The sequence below is a fragment of the Triturus cristatus genome, chromosome 7 (genome assembly GCF_964204655.1).
Source record: "Triturus cristatus chromosome 7, aTriCri1.1, whole genome shotgun sequence".
NCBI classification, from domain to species: Eukaryota; Metazoa; Chordata; class Amphibia; order Caudata; family Salamandridae; genus Triturus; species Triturus cristatus.
The window spans coordinates 1,480,497,542-1,480,514,629 of NC_140590.1; the positions used below are offsets into that span (position 1 = coordinate 1,480,497,542).

General features: G+C 41.8%; 1 protein-coding gene across 1 annotated transcript in view; it reads right to left on the bottom strand.

Annotated features, from left to right (window-relative positions):
• Positions 1 to 1,879: 1,879 nt before the first annotated feature.
• LOC146812217 (protein-glutamine gamma-glutamyltransferase E-like) overlaps positions 1,880 to 17,088 on the bottom strand; it is an 89,809-nt gene continuing 74,600 nt past the window's right edge. The window contains exons 11-13 of the mRNA XM_085619246.1: positions 15,011 to 15,168; positions 10,673 to 10,806; positions 1,880 to 2,159 (exon numbers count right to left, since the gene is read on the bottom strand). Coding sequence (XP_085475372.1) covers positions 2,009 to 2,159; positions 10,673 to 10,806; positions 15,011 to 15,168 — 443 coding nt within the window. The 3' untranslated portion in view covers positions 1,880 to 2,008. The remainder of the gene's footprint in view (positions 2,160 to 10,672; positions 10,807 to 15,010; positions 15,169 to 17,088) is intronic.

Sequence of the window (17,088 nt, forward strand, 5' to 3'; positions counted from 1 at the left end):
TTTCATTTATCGAGGTGGGTGAGCACTTTTAGTTTAAGCCAGGCTCAAGCCAGAGGCCTGACTCTGGTGCAGCTCCAGGTCCTCTTGGACCTTCAAGCCCAAAACGAGCAGAGCTTTAGTGGGGCTTCTGCCTGCCACCCATGCTGTATCATCAGGCACAAAGAATTAAAAACACAACATAAACCTTTGGCGGAAAAATGGAAAGAAGGAAGAAGACATCTAGGGAGAATTGCATAATGTGAAGTCCTGGCTTCATCGCTTGTCCAAATTGTGTGATCATGGGCAAATATTTTATTTTACAAAACCTCCTTTTTCTTCATTTTCATATTTGAGTCCACCTTTTAATATGTGAGCTTAGGGTGTACACTGTATGAAAATAATCTGATGTGTTATGGTAAAGTGCTTCTGTGCGTTAAAGAAATAAGTTTTACTTTTTAGGTGATTATGATATTTTCACATGAGGTTTGATGGCAAATATAGAGCCCAGCCTCGGCTCTCCCTGGTATTTTGTTGGCTCACCCATCTTTATGCATTGCATGCTTCCATACGCAACAGAGAACGATTAGACCATATTATATATTATAAATAGTATCAAACATGTATGGAAGGCTCCGGCATCCTGCAAGGTGAGTGCCAAGCTTCCTGTCTGGTTGTGTAACCATTGTCAGTCGGGATGAATGCCAACTCTCTGCTGTGTGGCCTTTTGCACACGCAGATCTGTCTCTTCCTTTGAGAAGGAACAGGATGATTGACCTTGGATGTGTTGGGCTGCTGTGTCTTGTCTCTGGCCTCATCTGTAATTCTGTGGCAACAGCCGATGAGCATTGACTCCTACCGAGGCGCTGGGGTTACAAATCAGGCCCCAGCCAGGCCCTAACCTAAAAGCATGCCACTTGATCTATGCCTCTTCCCTCCCCTAGTGTTACAGTACATTCCAAGGACCAGCCTGGACTTTTCAAGACCCCCAACCCTATATTTGCCCCATAAAACCCAGGGCACAAAGACTCTGATGGGGTCAGCTTTCAGTAAAGGGCAAGACACACCTCTACATGGCCCAAGCGCCTCTCCAAGCGCGACAGAGCCCACACTCAAGCATAAGTAAGTTAGAATATCAGGAATGGAGTAAAGCTGCTTGTGTCTGCTCTGTTTCGGCTCCCTAAGCCCTAGTGCCAGACCCAGAAGGCTGGTATGTAGTCACATGCTCTAGTCGCAGAGACTAGGTGTCAACCCCTATGATGAAGCATGACACCTAGATCGGTGTGTGAGGATCTATTTAACCTTGTTTTGTTGTCATTATAGTATTGGGAGGCTGTTACCCCAGGTAGCCGTATCCTCTTCTTCCCTCATAATTATTTTTTGTAATAATTCCAATTTTAGCCAAAATAACATTTAATTGATTTATTTATTGAATGACCTCTAGTCCAGCTGTCCTTCCCTCTCCTTTACCTCTGTCCTGTTGACAACTCTCCATCTTTCCTATGTCTCCATCCTGTGCGTAGAGGTAACATTATGGTTGCGTTAGACGCTTAACGAACAACCTTTGACAGACCCCTAATGTTTCTAACCAAGGTTTTTAAATGATGTGTGGGGGCTTATGATTGGCTTCCGCCACTCTTTGAGAATGGATGCATGCGCCCTCAAGCTTAGTAGCACATACCACTGAGGGAACTCTTTAAAGTACATAAATGACCATCTCAACCACATTCCAAGTCCATGTGAATCATAGTTTAATTTCAATCCAGTGTTTATGCACCAGGATGTACCTGTGACAAAAGAAAAGTCTTCTGGAATTTCAAATGGGCTGCTCCTATTAGCCTTTGATATGTGAAATACATTTCAACCATTGACCACAGGCACAACCATTACAAAGAGGCGCATGTTTAAAGTAGGAAAATGTTTTATTTTGATACCCTTTCTAACATAATCAACAACATTCATCAGAAATTTACATAAAAGGTAATATTTTACATTCATATCGGCCAATCGACGTCAACGCTATAAGACAGACTTAAGCCTCAGATACGGTGATTTTCTGTGATCCCTTCACATCACTGAATTTGTCTGAAGAAAAGTCAACCAGCAGCTTCTTGTCCCCGCTCTTGTAGGGAAAAATTTCAAACCGGGCTACAGATCTTTGATTCTGCTTCAGAGGGCTCAAGCTGCAAAACAAGAGGACAGCACTGTTGGTTACTGCAGTTTGACTTTTACTAAATAGCAAAATTCAGTTTTAACCTAAAAGTGCAGATGAGTCCTGCCTTGATAAGAAAGTAAGCAAAGTATTTTAGATACATACATCTAACAGTTTTTCTTTTCATGTTTGTTCTCAGGATCATTAACACGACAAACGGAATCCTGGCCTAATACCTAAACTAAGTACTTTGCTTGTCGGGTTTTAGGTGCTGTTTGATGCAAAACATATTTTGAATTTGCCCATATTTATTAAATGTGTAGTTGCAAATGGTATATGAAAATAAATTATGTTATTATATGGGAAGAAATCTTAAATGTTATATTTCTCTACTGAACCTGACAAATTATAAACAAAGAGTGCTATCAACCAGAAAACCTCCATCCATCGAAGAAACTCACCCCCATTAAAGACATTATCACTCGCCCGAGATCCTGTAAAGGTCTAACTTATTTATCTAAGTTTTTGTTGAAGAAATGAATGTCATTCTTTCAGTAGAGGGATGCCGATCCCGGTTGCTAACCCCCAGAGGATCCAGTCTGGACCTCAGATCAGAATCATGGCCCGCCTCATCTGAATCCTCAGGATCCGGACGCCTCACCCGTGATGCTTGAATTTTGGCCATCACAGCCTTGGGTTAAAGTTCTCCTCTACACTAGCCTCCGGACGCCATACTTGTGGCGCCGGTTTGGGGCTGCACATCACACTTGAGCCAGCGGACCTCACTACACTACTGGCCTCAGCTTCCGGATGCTCACAGCCTGATGTCGGTTTTCCTTGCCTTGTGTGTCACACACAAACATCTGTGTGCTGACCTCCATTGATGTTTTCCCCACGCTGTTACTAGATACTCTGGCAGTGCCTTGTATACACTCCTGGGACTTAGAGCGGGCAGTTAATTCCTACGCCTATGCAAAATACAACCTTCCGCCGATTCTATCATCCTGATCCCGTCCCACATCAGCACGAACAAACCGGTCCTGAAGATGAACCTAACCAACTACGTGTCGAAACGCTGTTGACTTCCCAGCGCAACTTTTGGCGCTCTACTCTGGTTCACAAATTGCTAAAACCCTTCTGTAACTTGTGTAAATATTCATTTGGGAACCAAAAGTACCTTGTAAATATCTTCACTTTGCTCACTCTGCGCTGTTCATCGCTGTGTCACTTCCCATTTACGCCATCCACCTAATATGCCACGAGCAGATTCTTTCGGGTTACACCCACATTTAATGAAAACAGTGATGATACTATTGTTTCTTCTGTTTTTCCCATTACATGTTTTTTTGAATATATAGTGTCCTAGCAGAAACCTTCTCTATTTTGTGATTGTCTCTAAGGGATGAAGCCAATGACTCAATGAACAAGTAAAACCGAGATTGAGAAATTATGCACCATGTCTAGTTCCTCTCGCGAACAGAATTGACCCGTTTGCAAAATACTCATGCATTGTTCTCATAAATGTTGTTTGTCCCCCTCCTACAACCCAATGCCTTTTCAGCATCCACCATGATCGCTGTGATCGTCATGAGTGGATGGGAATCGGCTGAGGGAAACATCAATATCTGCTGTGAAATCCGCGGTCAGCCAGCTGTTGTCGTGCCAGAAAACCCTGCTGAACGATATGTATTAATGCTAGCAAGACTTTTTGAAAATATTTTCTTGACTGTACCTAGACGAAATATAGGTCTATATGAATTGCAAGATAGGCATCTCTAAATGGGTTTATTCCGAGTTTCACCTCAATCCCAGAAGGACCAGATGGTTTCCCTTTCTTACCCCGTCAATCATATCTGCCAGTTCATCCTTCAATAAGAATGTATCTAATTCCTCCTTATCTGGAGCAGTAACACTGGAAAAAAGTGACAGCCTTTCAGCACTTTATCTATGGGCTCTTAATAGAGCAAAGAATAGAGGTTGCTAAATGGATGTTCTACTCTCCTCAAACTTATATGTAATTTGACTTTCTGTACTCAGACACGTATATTAGAGATTTTGCTAAACATAGGACTGATGTACAAGGAGGTTCCCTGTTTTTTTTTAATGATCGCATATATATTCTCTCTTGATAAGTTTGTAAATCAATTGATCATTTATTTTAAGTCATCTCATAACATTCATTTTAATCCTTTTACATCCCTTTTTCTAGGTTTCTTGACATCCCCCCATTTGTGCCTCGTGATTTTCCATCTGCAGCCAGTGTTCAATATGCAGATAATCTCTTGATTTTTAGGAGCAGTAGCCGGGCTGTGTCATACAGGTGACAGGTATCGTTAATAGATTTGCCCAATTCATGGAGTACAAATTATTGTTTTACCAAAAAATGAATCAAATTACTCAGGATCGTTCTGCTTCACAAAACGTTCACTTTCTGTGCACGTTAAATATAATGGATTATTGTGCCTCCAAATTTAGATCTCTAATCGTTTAATTCCTAGAAAAAATGGGAAGAAATCACGAACTGACTGCACCAAAACAAAAATCTACTATCTCTTCTGATTGCTCGTGTTAACTATCTAAAAATGCTCCTTTTACATATGTTATTGTCCTTTGTTCTGTCTGGCTTCTACTTTACAAAACTTGAATTGAGAACTGATACTTCCTTCTGCCGATAAAATGTATCTAAACTTTCAAGGAGAAAGCTGGTTAGTCTGGTTGAGGAAGCAGGTCTCTCGTGCCCCACATTTTCATACTGCTAATTAGGCAGAACAGATGCTAACTGTGAAATTTCTACTAGCACTGAGTAAATGTTACACCTACTAGGACTCTTTGGTGGTCCATAAAGCCCCAATAGATAGCATACACAAATAAGTCTAAATTCTCTAAAAAGATTGAACTAAAAAAATGGTGATACTGCAGTGGTCTGCTGCAGCATTAGAGGGTATGGTCACAGAGGTGGGTGCAAGGGTAAAGGCAGAAAGTGGTATTACAGTAGTGGACACAACACCTCTCCCACTTGAATTGGTAATTTGCCTTTACTACACACCTTGCCAACCACTCCTTGTAATTTTGTTAATGCTTAACACACCCACTGCCTAAAGTCCCCAAATACATTTTACCCAGTAACAGTGAACTGCAGGCACCTAAAGACTTTATAGGAGATCATCCCGCTAAAAGATGTGGTGGCATATTCCTTACATTTCAGTCTATGGTGCAACCCAACACACATTTAGCAAACACATTGGTTGCATCCAGATTAAAGCCCTCTGCAAATGGAAAAGATAAGTCTGTGGCACTGACATTCTCTCACATTAGATAGACTCGACAAGACTCTAACACAATATGACTTTACAGCCTTCATTCAAATGTTGGTGGTCCTGACCACTCTCCTACTAGACTGATTTTTGTAAGATCTGGGTGTTGTTCATTCACATCAGGGACTGTGACTGACCACCAGTCAGCATATGACGAGACTACACCGTGGTAGCCTCCACAATATAGCAGAGCTAGCATCAGGCACCCTGTTTTGAACCACTCATCAGTTACTTAATGATAAATATTTTAGGGGATGGTAGAGCCAGTTTAAGAGAGACTCCATGATTGGGGCTGCGATCTTCTAAGTAATATGAGTCCATTTAAATATTTTTTATATCAGTGTGCATTGCCCTCTACTGGATTGTTTCATGTCCATTACTTTGTATGTGGTCCTGAAGGTAACAATGTTATGGACCTTGTACATGAGAACAGGCTCTCTGGAAGAGGCAAGTGTAGTCACAATTCAGTGAAACCATATTAGAACCACTCACCTTCAACAACTCTAGCACCTCTTTTGAATTCATAGGGCCCAGCATAGAGCACGCCCACAAAAATAGTCAGGCAAGTCAGGCAAAGAAGGGCATGCAACTCTTATCATCGCTACTTTCACAATTCTCATCATATACAACCACGTTCTTATCCCAGGAGATATTGACTTCGGGCTTGGAGATGAGTCTACCACCTCGTCAAACAATTTCTTGACCTCTGCAACAGTCTAAATATAATAGTCATGCCTACCAGGTCTTCAAACACAAACGAACATCGCAAGCATCCTTCACCACATATCAACATTTCTGCAAACTGGTTATTAAGTCTGATCACAAAACACTACCATTCACCCTAGCAGCCCCTGCCCAAGAAACACCACATAAAGAAAAGATAATTCAAAACCTACATCTTCTGCTCATGAGAAAAGGATCCCAAACACATTCAGATGGAGCGTAGCAAACAACCTCAACAATTTCAACATGACAGCCCATCCCAAATATCTCCTCGTTTTCACAAATGAAATATCTCAGACAGTGGTTAAAAGTGCATTTCCTCAATAGAGCAAACACTTTAAAAGCAGGCAGGATTTCTTGTCTCACAAGCCCACTCAACAGTAATAGAAGAGTTCTGGCAAAAAGTATATGGATGCTTGAAATACCCCAACCCTTCAAACATGCATGCACTGATTAACGCAAAGCCATCTATGAAGCCAAAAAAGACCTTCACTGAAAAGGTCACACATGCAGCAAATACTGCTGATAGTTCTTCGTAGTTGTAAAACACCTCATCGTCTCTCCTTTTCTTTGTGGAGTTCTTAGACAAAGTCTTGCAGATCTCCAGACATGTAAATATGAGTTTTTGGTAGAAAAAATGTGACATGGGTCTGGGGAGTGGTTTGACAAAGGGGATTGCTTACTATAAAATAGGAAGGGATTAGGGGTGCTCAAGATAGGTTTTGGGGGGTAGATGATAATGCAAACACCCACCCACAAAGAGTAAGCCCATTGCTAGTCACCAACTGCAAATCTGAACTTAGTACAGCCCAAAAGGCCAAAATTAAGTCATAGCATACTGCTGCCTAGCCTTGGAGTTCAAGTAACACACACAACCACTCACAGGTACTTTAGCACACTCCCATAGAAAGTAATGGAGGTAGGAACTTAAAATAGCTAATAGAAAATAATGTTCAATTAATTACATTATTTTGACCGTAATAGGGGCTTTGAGGAATGGAGTTAAATTTACTTACACAATATCTCAAGTGACTAGTACCATATTCGAGCTAAATATCAGTCTCTACTGGTCACATTATGAAATTGCATTTGCATTGTGTTGTGTATTTTGAAGTAAATTTAACTCGGTTCTTCAAACCCCTTACAACGAGAGACATACATTTAGCATAGTGGTCATAGCCCTCACTATAATGCCAAACACTCAAGGTACGGCGAAATCCAGCAGCTCTTGAGAAGACATACATGGTACTTGCTTCATGATCATTCCAGCATTCAGCAACCTAGTCATATCAGCATGATACAAAAGGATAGACGTATCAAAAATTAGCAGTGACGTAAAGTGTCGCAAAGTCTTGATATGGTATTCACTTTCCAGTATGAAACTTTTTTGAGCTGTAAATGTGCCCATTTTGTAGGATAAATAGCCCTTTGCATTGCTTTGACCTAACTTGAGACAAGTGGACATTCCATTAGTGGTACTTGGGCCTTACAGGGAAACCACCTATGGTTTTTGATGCAAAACCCTACCTATGTTTAATCCGGCTTTGTACCAAAAAATAATGCCTCCTTGAGGCACGCACAAAGTAGGAGAAATGTTTCAATTTATCCTAACATTTCACACATTGTTTGTTGCCTTGCTGTGCTGCATGACTGGGAAAGGGTGGGAATGCACTGTATTTCACACAAAACGGCACATTCATGCCTTTTCCCAGTGCTGGCCCATGATGTGCTACCTAGCGCCAACACAGTCACTCTTGCACCATGGTGCAGGTCTGTCTGTGTTGTACGCAGGATTGTTTTTGTGCAGGTGTCAGGATCCATCGGACTGCCCACCATCTTCCGCACTCAGGCAGCAGTGGGGGAACTATTCAGGGTGAACCTCATGGAGCTAGGTGCATTTCACTCACTTACATCCTACCTAGGAAGACTGCTTGTCAGGTGGGGGCTCCTAGCAGGTTCTCAACACATGCCTCTCGGCTCATCCCCTCTTTTACTCCCCGTATTCCCTGAGGAAGAAAAGTTGACATATTTCTTTAATTCTCTGCTCCGGTATGTGGTGGTGTTTTCTTTATCTTTGTTACCAGGCCACGCCAGAGCTTGACTCCTCAACCTCATGACTCAGCACCCTCCATGACTCAGCAAGCTTCTGTGACTCAGCAGCCTCCATGGCTCAGCAACCTCCATGACTCAGCAGCCTCTGTGACTCAACAGACCTCCATGAATCAGCAGCCTCCCTTTACTCAGCAACCTCCGTGACTCAGCAGCCTCCATGACTCAACAAGCCTCCATGACTCAGCAACCTCCATGACTCATCAGCCTGGCAAAAGGTATTTCACTCTCACCCAGGCTCTTCTTCAGTGCTTCGCATTGAGTTTCCTGTTGAAGATCCTGCAGCGTGATGACTCTTCTCTGCTGGTGCTGGTCAGACAAGCCCTGTACCATCCTTGCTGCTGCTACTCATAGATAAGTCTAAATCCTTTTTGGGCTACATTTAACTCTTGTGCTCAGTGAAATTCCATTGTTTTGACTCCCGGCTCATTTCTGGTTATCAGGGAGGCCTTGGGTAACTGCGCACAAATCTCTTCGCTGTCAGAGACTTCCTGACTTCATTTCCTATATCACAGTTCCCTCTTGTTCCCACTCAGCTTACTTTACGCTACTTGACTGGATTTTGGTCATTTCCTTTTCATATCATTTATGTAATTTGTGCATAGTCCTTGTTGATAAAAGTGTATATTAATATTACAGTATTTATTATTATCCTGTTAGGTCTCTGTTTTTTCTCCCTGAAAGAAGGTCTTAGTAACGCTCTCAAGCCTTGGACATACTTCAGCTGAAGGATACAGATTATGTCTTATCTCATTGAAATAAGAATGTATGGTGTGCTTATATGTAATCTTCGTTCGCACAATATTGTGTGAGTGTGTATTTATCTTTGGCGCAATATTGTGAGTGTGTAGTTATCTTTGGTGCCATATGGTGTGAGTGCAGTTCCGATTTATTCTAATCATTATTTTATCGTGACCCAATGCAAAAATGTATGCATGATATATGTCATTGATTATTTGTATTCTTATTGGTGTATTTTACTACTGCTGCAGCAGCTGGTCTCCATACTGATTCCTAGCTTTAGGACAGATGTCCCAGATTGTTCTGTGACCCAGAGTTTGCTTCTCCACTGGCACAAACGTGCACCCGTTGTTTCTTTATTTTAGCTTTTTGTTTTAACTATTATTTTAGTTTATTGTTTGTTCCCAAACCGCCTTCCCTTGAGATTATTGGATGAGCACTGGTGTCTCTGGTTTAGTGTTTGTGGGATGATTTCTGGGGATTGTTGGGGTCCAGCTGCCTCTGAGTGTCCAGCAGAGAGAACTCGTTCCAATGTTCATCATCCCAGATTTGTTCCAGATAAGCAGAAAGGGATACTTTCCTGCACAAAAACAATCCCCCAATATATTTTCCTCTGTGAGTTGCATTCATAGCATTTTGGCGCGTTCCCAGGTCTACCATCAATGGTAAATCTGGTAATGATCAGGTTTTTATGGAGGACACCAGTTACTGTCAATGCCTCGCCATATACTGCTCACAGCTGGTATTAATTACTTCCTTCGCCAGGTTCTTCGGCGGTATCATTAAGAATACAGTTCAAGGTGCATTTATCAAGAGGAGAAAATGGAGCACAGTCAGGGTAGCAGGGCGCTTTAGAATTCAACACGGCGCATGTACTGGAGCACAGCTTGAAGTGTGGTAGACCACTAGAGGTACGATAAGGACAGGAAACCCTGGGAGTTATCCCCAGACACATGCAATAAGTGAGATGCTTTATCTCTCAGAAATAGGCACTTTTCGCACATAAAGTTGGTGAAGTGGGGCAGGTTCCGTGCCAGAGACCAAAGGGTGCACTCGTGGCATTCTGCCAGCAAACGCCTTTAACATCAATGTCAGAACACCTGCACTGGCAAACAGTAAGGCACATGACGAGGTTCTTATCGGCTAATGCATTGGACGGGTGGCAATCCCCACAGAATACAGATATTATGGACCCAGCCTCTGGCAGCAGTGCTGTTTACTACAGATGACAAATGTATTTAGCAGAAAAGCAATCCACTAAGCAGCTTCATTAGAAAGCAGACACAATCTGCAGTAGTTAGTGGTGTGAGATTTGGCAAGTGAAAGTTTTGGTTGGCAAATAAAAAAGTGAAATAAATGATTGAGGCCAAAAGGCATTCAGAAAGGTTTACTATCATTTAGCTTTGCAAATACCTGGTTTCCCAGACGGCAGATTAGGCAAAATTGTTAAACAATTGCCTACATTATTTAGAAGTGTGTTGGATTCTGATTTGCCCAAATTAGAATTCTGAGTAGTGGCATTTTATACATGTATTCCTTAGGAGAGCACCTAATTTACCATCTACCCCACCTCCCCACCACAATGATAAAAGCTTCAGTGCATCAGACTCAAGGATATACCTTACAAAGCACAACAGCAACCAATAAACTTTGTTACCTTATTTTCAGCGGCTTCTCTAGTAAACCACTGCCTTCTATCACCAGCTCGCATTTGCTCACATTCTTCGCAAGAGGATTGGTAAATGTGACCTCCACTTGTAAAGGCTGGCCCACCTTGGCCTGCCCAGAAACCTGTAAAAAACAGAGGTTTTATGACATTTATTAAGCATGCTATTTGAAATGTCTAAGTCAGGATGCGGTGGAGAGATAAGAGACGTGTGGTGACCTTAGAAGGAGGCTAAGGGAGTGAAGGGAGAAATGGAACATGTTAAGACAAGTGTCATGAAGAACTGAAACTTAAGAAAGAGATGTGAAGACCTCACATATTAGTACTAGGTGCCTTCAACCTACACCTTGAGTCCAATCATTGTATCTCCACTGTTAAATCTATATACCACTCTCTGTATATCTGACCACCCTCTTGACCTCACATACTCTGATGCTCTTCTAAAGTTATTTTCATGTCTTGGTGTGTCTGTGTGTGTGAATGGGATGGAGGGCATGATGTGGATTGTTGAGTGTGGATGCTATGAGAATGCATTGATACATGGGCTGTTGGGGTCTATGCACTTGTGCTAGCTTGGCATTTAATCAGAAATGAAGGAAGTCGCTATTGGCTTACCTACTAACTAAGTCTCTCCTGAACTAAAGTGACAACCCTCCAAATACATTTACCTTTTCCACATCCTCTCTATCTCATGTTTTCTTTCTTGCCACTCAGTGCATCTGGCCCTCACCTTCTCACATTCAATAATTTACTAGACAGCCAAACATGTTCTGTAACTTCATAGGATCATTTAATTTTGATTTTTAGAGATTTGCGTGCTGATTTCACCAAACATTATAGCCCACTAGGCTGCAATTCATACCAATTCATGTTGTTTCATGATGCTTTGAGAAACTCTCAGCCTGGCTATTCAATCTGATCTTGAGAGGAATGTCTTAAAAACATTGAGGCTTATTGACAAGCCCCTTGTGCCGCTAGTGCACCCCTTTTTATGAGGCTCCAACGAGCAGAGGGCAGACCAATATATCTACGTGGCCATGCAAAGCCACTTTGTGTGGCTTTTCATGGCCTCCTAAATGTGGTGTAAGAAAACACAGTTGCCTTACACTGTGTCTGGGAGGTGTTTCATGGGCGTTGCAATGGGAGTGTCCACGTAACACACATGGGTTTGATGCATTCCCAGATTTTTAAGGATCTGTAAACATGGGAATGCATCAAAACTGTACGCCTCCCCAGGGCAGTTGTAACGGGAAGAAATTTGTTTATTTCATCTCTTCCTATGTATGCTGCATTCTGCAGCACGCTTAGAAAAATGAAAATACCTCCATGGATTGTTTTTGTACAGGAAGGTGTCCCTTCCTGCACAAAAACAATCTTCCCAACAATGCATACTCCCTTGCACCATGTTGCAAGGGTGCCTGGTTTGGCTATAGGCACCATATTGTGTGCTGGCTGAAAGAATAGGAATGCACCATATCTCGTAAATACTGTTCATTCCTGCCCTTTTGATTTGGCGTAGGGCAGTGCAGCAAAAATACATGAGGCGCTCCCCTAGTCTTAATTAACCCTGGGCGTAGTTTGCGAAGTAGCGCTACGCGAAGCTACGCAAAGTGCACTTCGCGAGCTACACGTAGCACTTCGCGAACTGCGTGGCACCCTGTTCGCACAGTGCAAGATGCCTTTTTCAATGATTGCACAGGGCGGACAAGCATCCGGCACTGTGCAATCATTGAAAACGGCATGTTGCACAGTGCGAGCTGTAGTTTTCTGCCGCTCGAGTAGATTTTTACTCGAGCGGCAGCTTTCTCAACGCGGACTAGTAGTTTCTCATCGCGAGCGGTCGCGAGCATACGCGACCACTCGCAATGAGAAATGTGACCTCCCCACGTTGAGAATCTTGCCGGGAGGTTTATTTTCCACGCTTGCGATCGGCAACTTGATGTTGCTGATCGCAAACGAGGAAAAAGTCTCGCCGGGATGTCATTTTGCTTGCTCGCGGTCACCAACTTGACGTTGAGGACCGCGAGCAAGCAAAAAGTGACCGCTGCACTATGCTATGCATGTTTGCACTGTGCAATTCGCGTAGTGCGAAGTAGCGCAAACTTCACAAACTGCGCGAGCGTAGAGTAGTGCTTTGCCCAGGGTTAGTCTTAATCATTGGAAATGAGGAACATTATGTGTAATGTCATACTTGTTTCATGTTAATTGCAGAAAGCAAATCATTGTTCATTTGAGGACAATTTCCAATTAATGCGAGTCTGATGATACATTAAATTATTCTCTTAATTTAATGACACGAGGGGAACTTCATGAAGTTCAGAACAGGTTTAAGATCTGTGTGTTTAATTTCAAGACTTTGGGGTACATTTCACTGCAGGATAATGTTGACTCTTTTGTGTGAAAATGTACACTGAAAAGCCACCATTTGCCTTTTTTACCCGAAATTTATTTGGTGAATGAACTCACAAAAACTGTTTACAATTGCTTCGTCAAAAGATTTTTTAAGGGTTTTACGCCAAGTACTAATTTTTTATTACGTCTCTGTAATGTACACTATGATATCAAAACACTGGACTATACATTCGCAGAAATACAAAAGTGGGTCTGAGGAAGAATAGCACTTAAGAAAGAATTTTATAAAATATCTAAGATTTCACAACCCAAGAGTGCCAGGTCACTTAGTGGAATATGTGCTACTCCCTGCCAAGGTTCACAAGACATAATTTACACATAATGTATTTAAGTTCTCCCTAAACATATGGGTTAGTGCCCAAGGGAATGGTAGGCACTGTTGTGGGCTAATACAAAGACCTGATTCTCAGTTGCTTCAGAATATTTATCAGGTGTGGTAAAAAACACCTATTATTTTCCTGATAAAAATGAGGCATAACATGCAAAAGTGTTATTTACTGCTCCGAATTTCGAAAGTTTTGTCTTTTCATCGGACATTCTTTCACAAAAACTGAGAACACGTTTTTGCTGTCAATATCTGTCATGCATAAAACAGCAAGGATATGATATTAAAAAAAACCAGGTACGCCAATCTCTGCACTAACTCCCATTTGCACAGGGACTGGATTTTACTCCAAAACTCAAATTAGGGGCCTTAGAATGGAGCATCTGTACTTCTGCATGTTGCAATTTAGGTTAAGCAGCAGGGCCTGGTATACTCTATAGCAACGGTTCTTAACCTGTGGTCCAAGTACACCTGGGGGTCCGCAAAGCCTACTCACGGGGTCTGTGACTGGTTAGAAAATTAAATAATATTCATAGATTAATCAAGTGTATAGAAATAAAGAAGCAAAATGTAAAGATGAACATTTTAAAATGTTTTGTGAACATGAAGGAACTTTATATTGGAGGCTAAAAATTAAGTTAACATCCTGAGACTGATTTGTGGGAGCAGTGTAGGTTCATCAAACAGATTGTAGTATGGACAATGTGTGCCCTAAATTAAATTTAAGAAAGCTCCAACCTTCAGTTTAAAATTAAAATTATGCTTTTTAATATATTTGTTTGTGAATTAAATAAAATATTTCATCATTTATGTATTTGCTTGATGAATACTTTTTTCATTAATATTTTTCTGTGGTTCAAATCATCTTAAATGCTTAGGCCGTGGTGCCTGGCTTCCATTAAAGACTCAGTGGTGGTCCCTGGATCCCAATAATGACTCAGTGGGGGTCCCCGGATCCCAATAATGATTCAGTGGTGGTCCCCGGGTTCCATTAATGATGAAGTAGGAGTCCACAAAAGTCAAAAGGTTAAGAACCACTGCTCTATAGTGATCAGGACTAACATGATGTGCTTTCATTATGTTACTCCTTGTTTTGCGGGTGGCTTTCACAAAGGATCATATTCAAATGCAGGAAGACAGGTTTGAGACGTGGAGCCTCTCACCACTGGACTAATTTTCAATGTCATTTAGTGATGCTATGTGAGGGCTCAGTAGTGTGGCTCTGGTGAGTGGTCGCACCCTTTTTTGTACTCCTGACAAGCCTGTTCCATACTAACCCGCCGGGATGTACCCTTAATCAGCCTGTTTCATGCAAATCAGCAGCGAGTGTACCATACTTTTCCCAGAATCTGGAGGATTGTTGAAGACAGTATTCCGGGTGATGAGGGGACGAGGTATTGGAGGGGGTCCCTCACCCTAATAATCAACACCATTGTTTTATCTGGATGTCTGCTTTCAGCAGTAACTACAAGTGAACTCTGTACCACTGTTGACACACAATGGATATGCATTGTTAGGGCACTGCAAAGTCTTACACATGAAAACGGTGTGATGCATAGGTAGCGGCCAATAGCCCATCTTCCTCTCGTTACCTTCACAATAACTGGCGGGTTCTTCAGGGTAATGTCTGTTTCCACCAGCAGTTTTCCACCGTTGTCGTCATTACACACAGCATTTACTTGGATCAGGTTGTGCTCGGTCAGACGCCCTTCGTACTGGGCGTATGTTATAGCCAGTGGAATACGTTTCTCTGAAAAGTTGAACATAGTCTGTCAGAATGTAATGATGCCTTGCAGTAGAGTCATATTTAAAGAGATGAGTGAATGTTAAATACCAAGCTACATCACATGCATGTTCTCTGCTCACTACAAGATCACATTAGTTTTTTTATTTCTCTTGTAAGCCTCTCCCACATTTTTGTTGTTTTGGGTGACCTTGGCCCAGATGTGATATTACTGGTCACAAAATACTGGTTGCAACTTACAACCAGTAATTTTGCAACCAGTAAAGAATCTTAAAAAACAACCTATGTAGTAATAAGTCAGTACTTAAACTTCTGAATTGCAATGGGTCAAAATGTAACCTACCTCATGAATATTAATGAAATGTGCAATTCACTAATTTGGAGGCCATCACATGTATGGTGAGGTGCTCAGGTCACTGGCAGACCATCAGGTGTGTAAATACTTCTAAAGAAAACAAACTTTTTTTTAACTGCGCCCCATTTCTCTAAAGGAAACCCTGGACCACTACCTACTCTTCAGCATTTATTTTACATTCAGAAAAGGGAATGGGTCTCAAGGGAACCCTTCCCTTTTGCAAATGCATTACCATCTCCTTTACATTGTCTGTACATTTTCAATATTTTGCAGCCAGATTTAGGTCTCAAAATATTGATACATATAATACGATTAGGTATTTGGTTAGGACGCCTGCATCAAGCTCCTTCTAGATACCAAATAGTTTTCCATTTGGAGTCCCATACTAGAAGTCGAAAAATCTTTTCTGATTCTTAGAACATGATTAGTACATAGAAAAAAGTTTTTAACAATTGCAAACTCCAAATTGAATGTTTGTGTCAGGTAAAATGCTTACTTCATCTGGCCCTTTATTACCAATTTAGGGGCATATCAGCAAGGCGAGGCAATAGAATTATCTCCGCTTTTGCGTCCGTTTTCGGCCGAAAAGCGGTGATAATTTTATCACCTAATTGGCAAGCTCACGGTAACGTGTGAAAACGTGCGTTAGCGTAGGAATTCCTAACGCCCAGCTTTGCATCTCTAATGAGATGCAAAGTGGGCGTTCCTGACCTGACATGACAGGAGAAATGTCGCTAAGCGACATTTCTTCTATCATCAAGCCCCACGCTATGAAGCATAGTGGCAAGAAAAGTAGCGATAACCCCTGTTATCGCTACTTTCCTTACGCCTGCTTCAGGACTGACTTAGCCATGATATCCTCTGGAAGGTGAATATCATGGCTAAGTTTGTGGGGCCCTATCAACAAGCTAACGCCACATTGCGTGAGATTATCGCTGGGTTTCCAACGATAATCTCACGTTAGGCAGTTAGCGTGAGGATTTTTATCGCTTTTAAGATAAGCGTTGCTAATAGCACGCTATCTCAGCGATAAAAATCCACGCTAGCCGGCGATAATTATCCTAGCGCTAAGTGCGCTTAGCGATAATTATCGTCGGTTGTTGCTGATATGCCCCTTAGTGAGTTCAACTATCAAAAATTGTTTCCGCAATCATAATTTTTAAAGGAAGCGGTTGTGAAACGAAAGGTAAAGAGCCTTGTCTTCTCCTATGACATAATGGTTACCTCATTGCCTTGAAAATGCCACGCAGTTGTGGCACTGACGTCTTAATACTTACTGATTTGTGCACAGTATTCGGCACCATAACAATGTTGGCCTATCCATATTTGTGTCCAATACTTCATTTAATGCTGCAAGATAGCTCCACAGGAAATTTAATAGACCGACTTTTCATGTAAAGAGTGATAACTTGGGGGAAGGCCTAAGCAAACAAACGTCCATAGAAATAAGTAGAAATAGGGTCCATATCTCCTCTAGCCAGCCGCAGTTCCCCTATTAGGGCAGAGGAGCATCACCCCCCCGCTGCCAGTGCAGCGAAGGTGAAAACTAAAATGGTGATAACATAAATTAC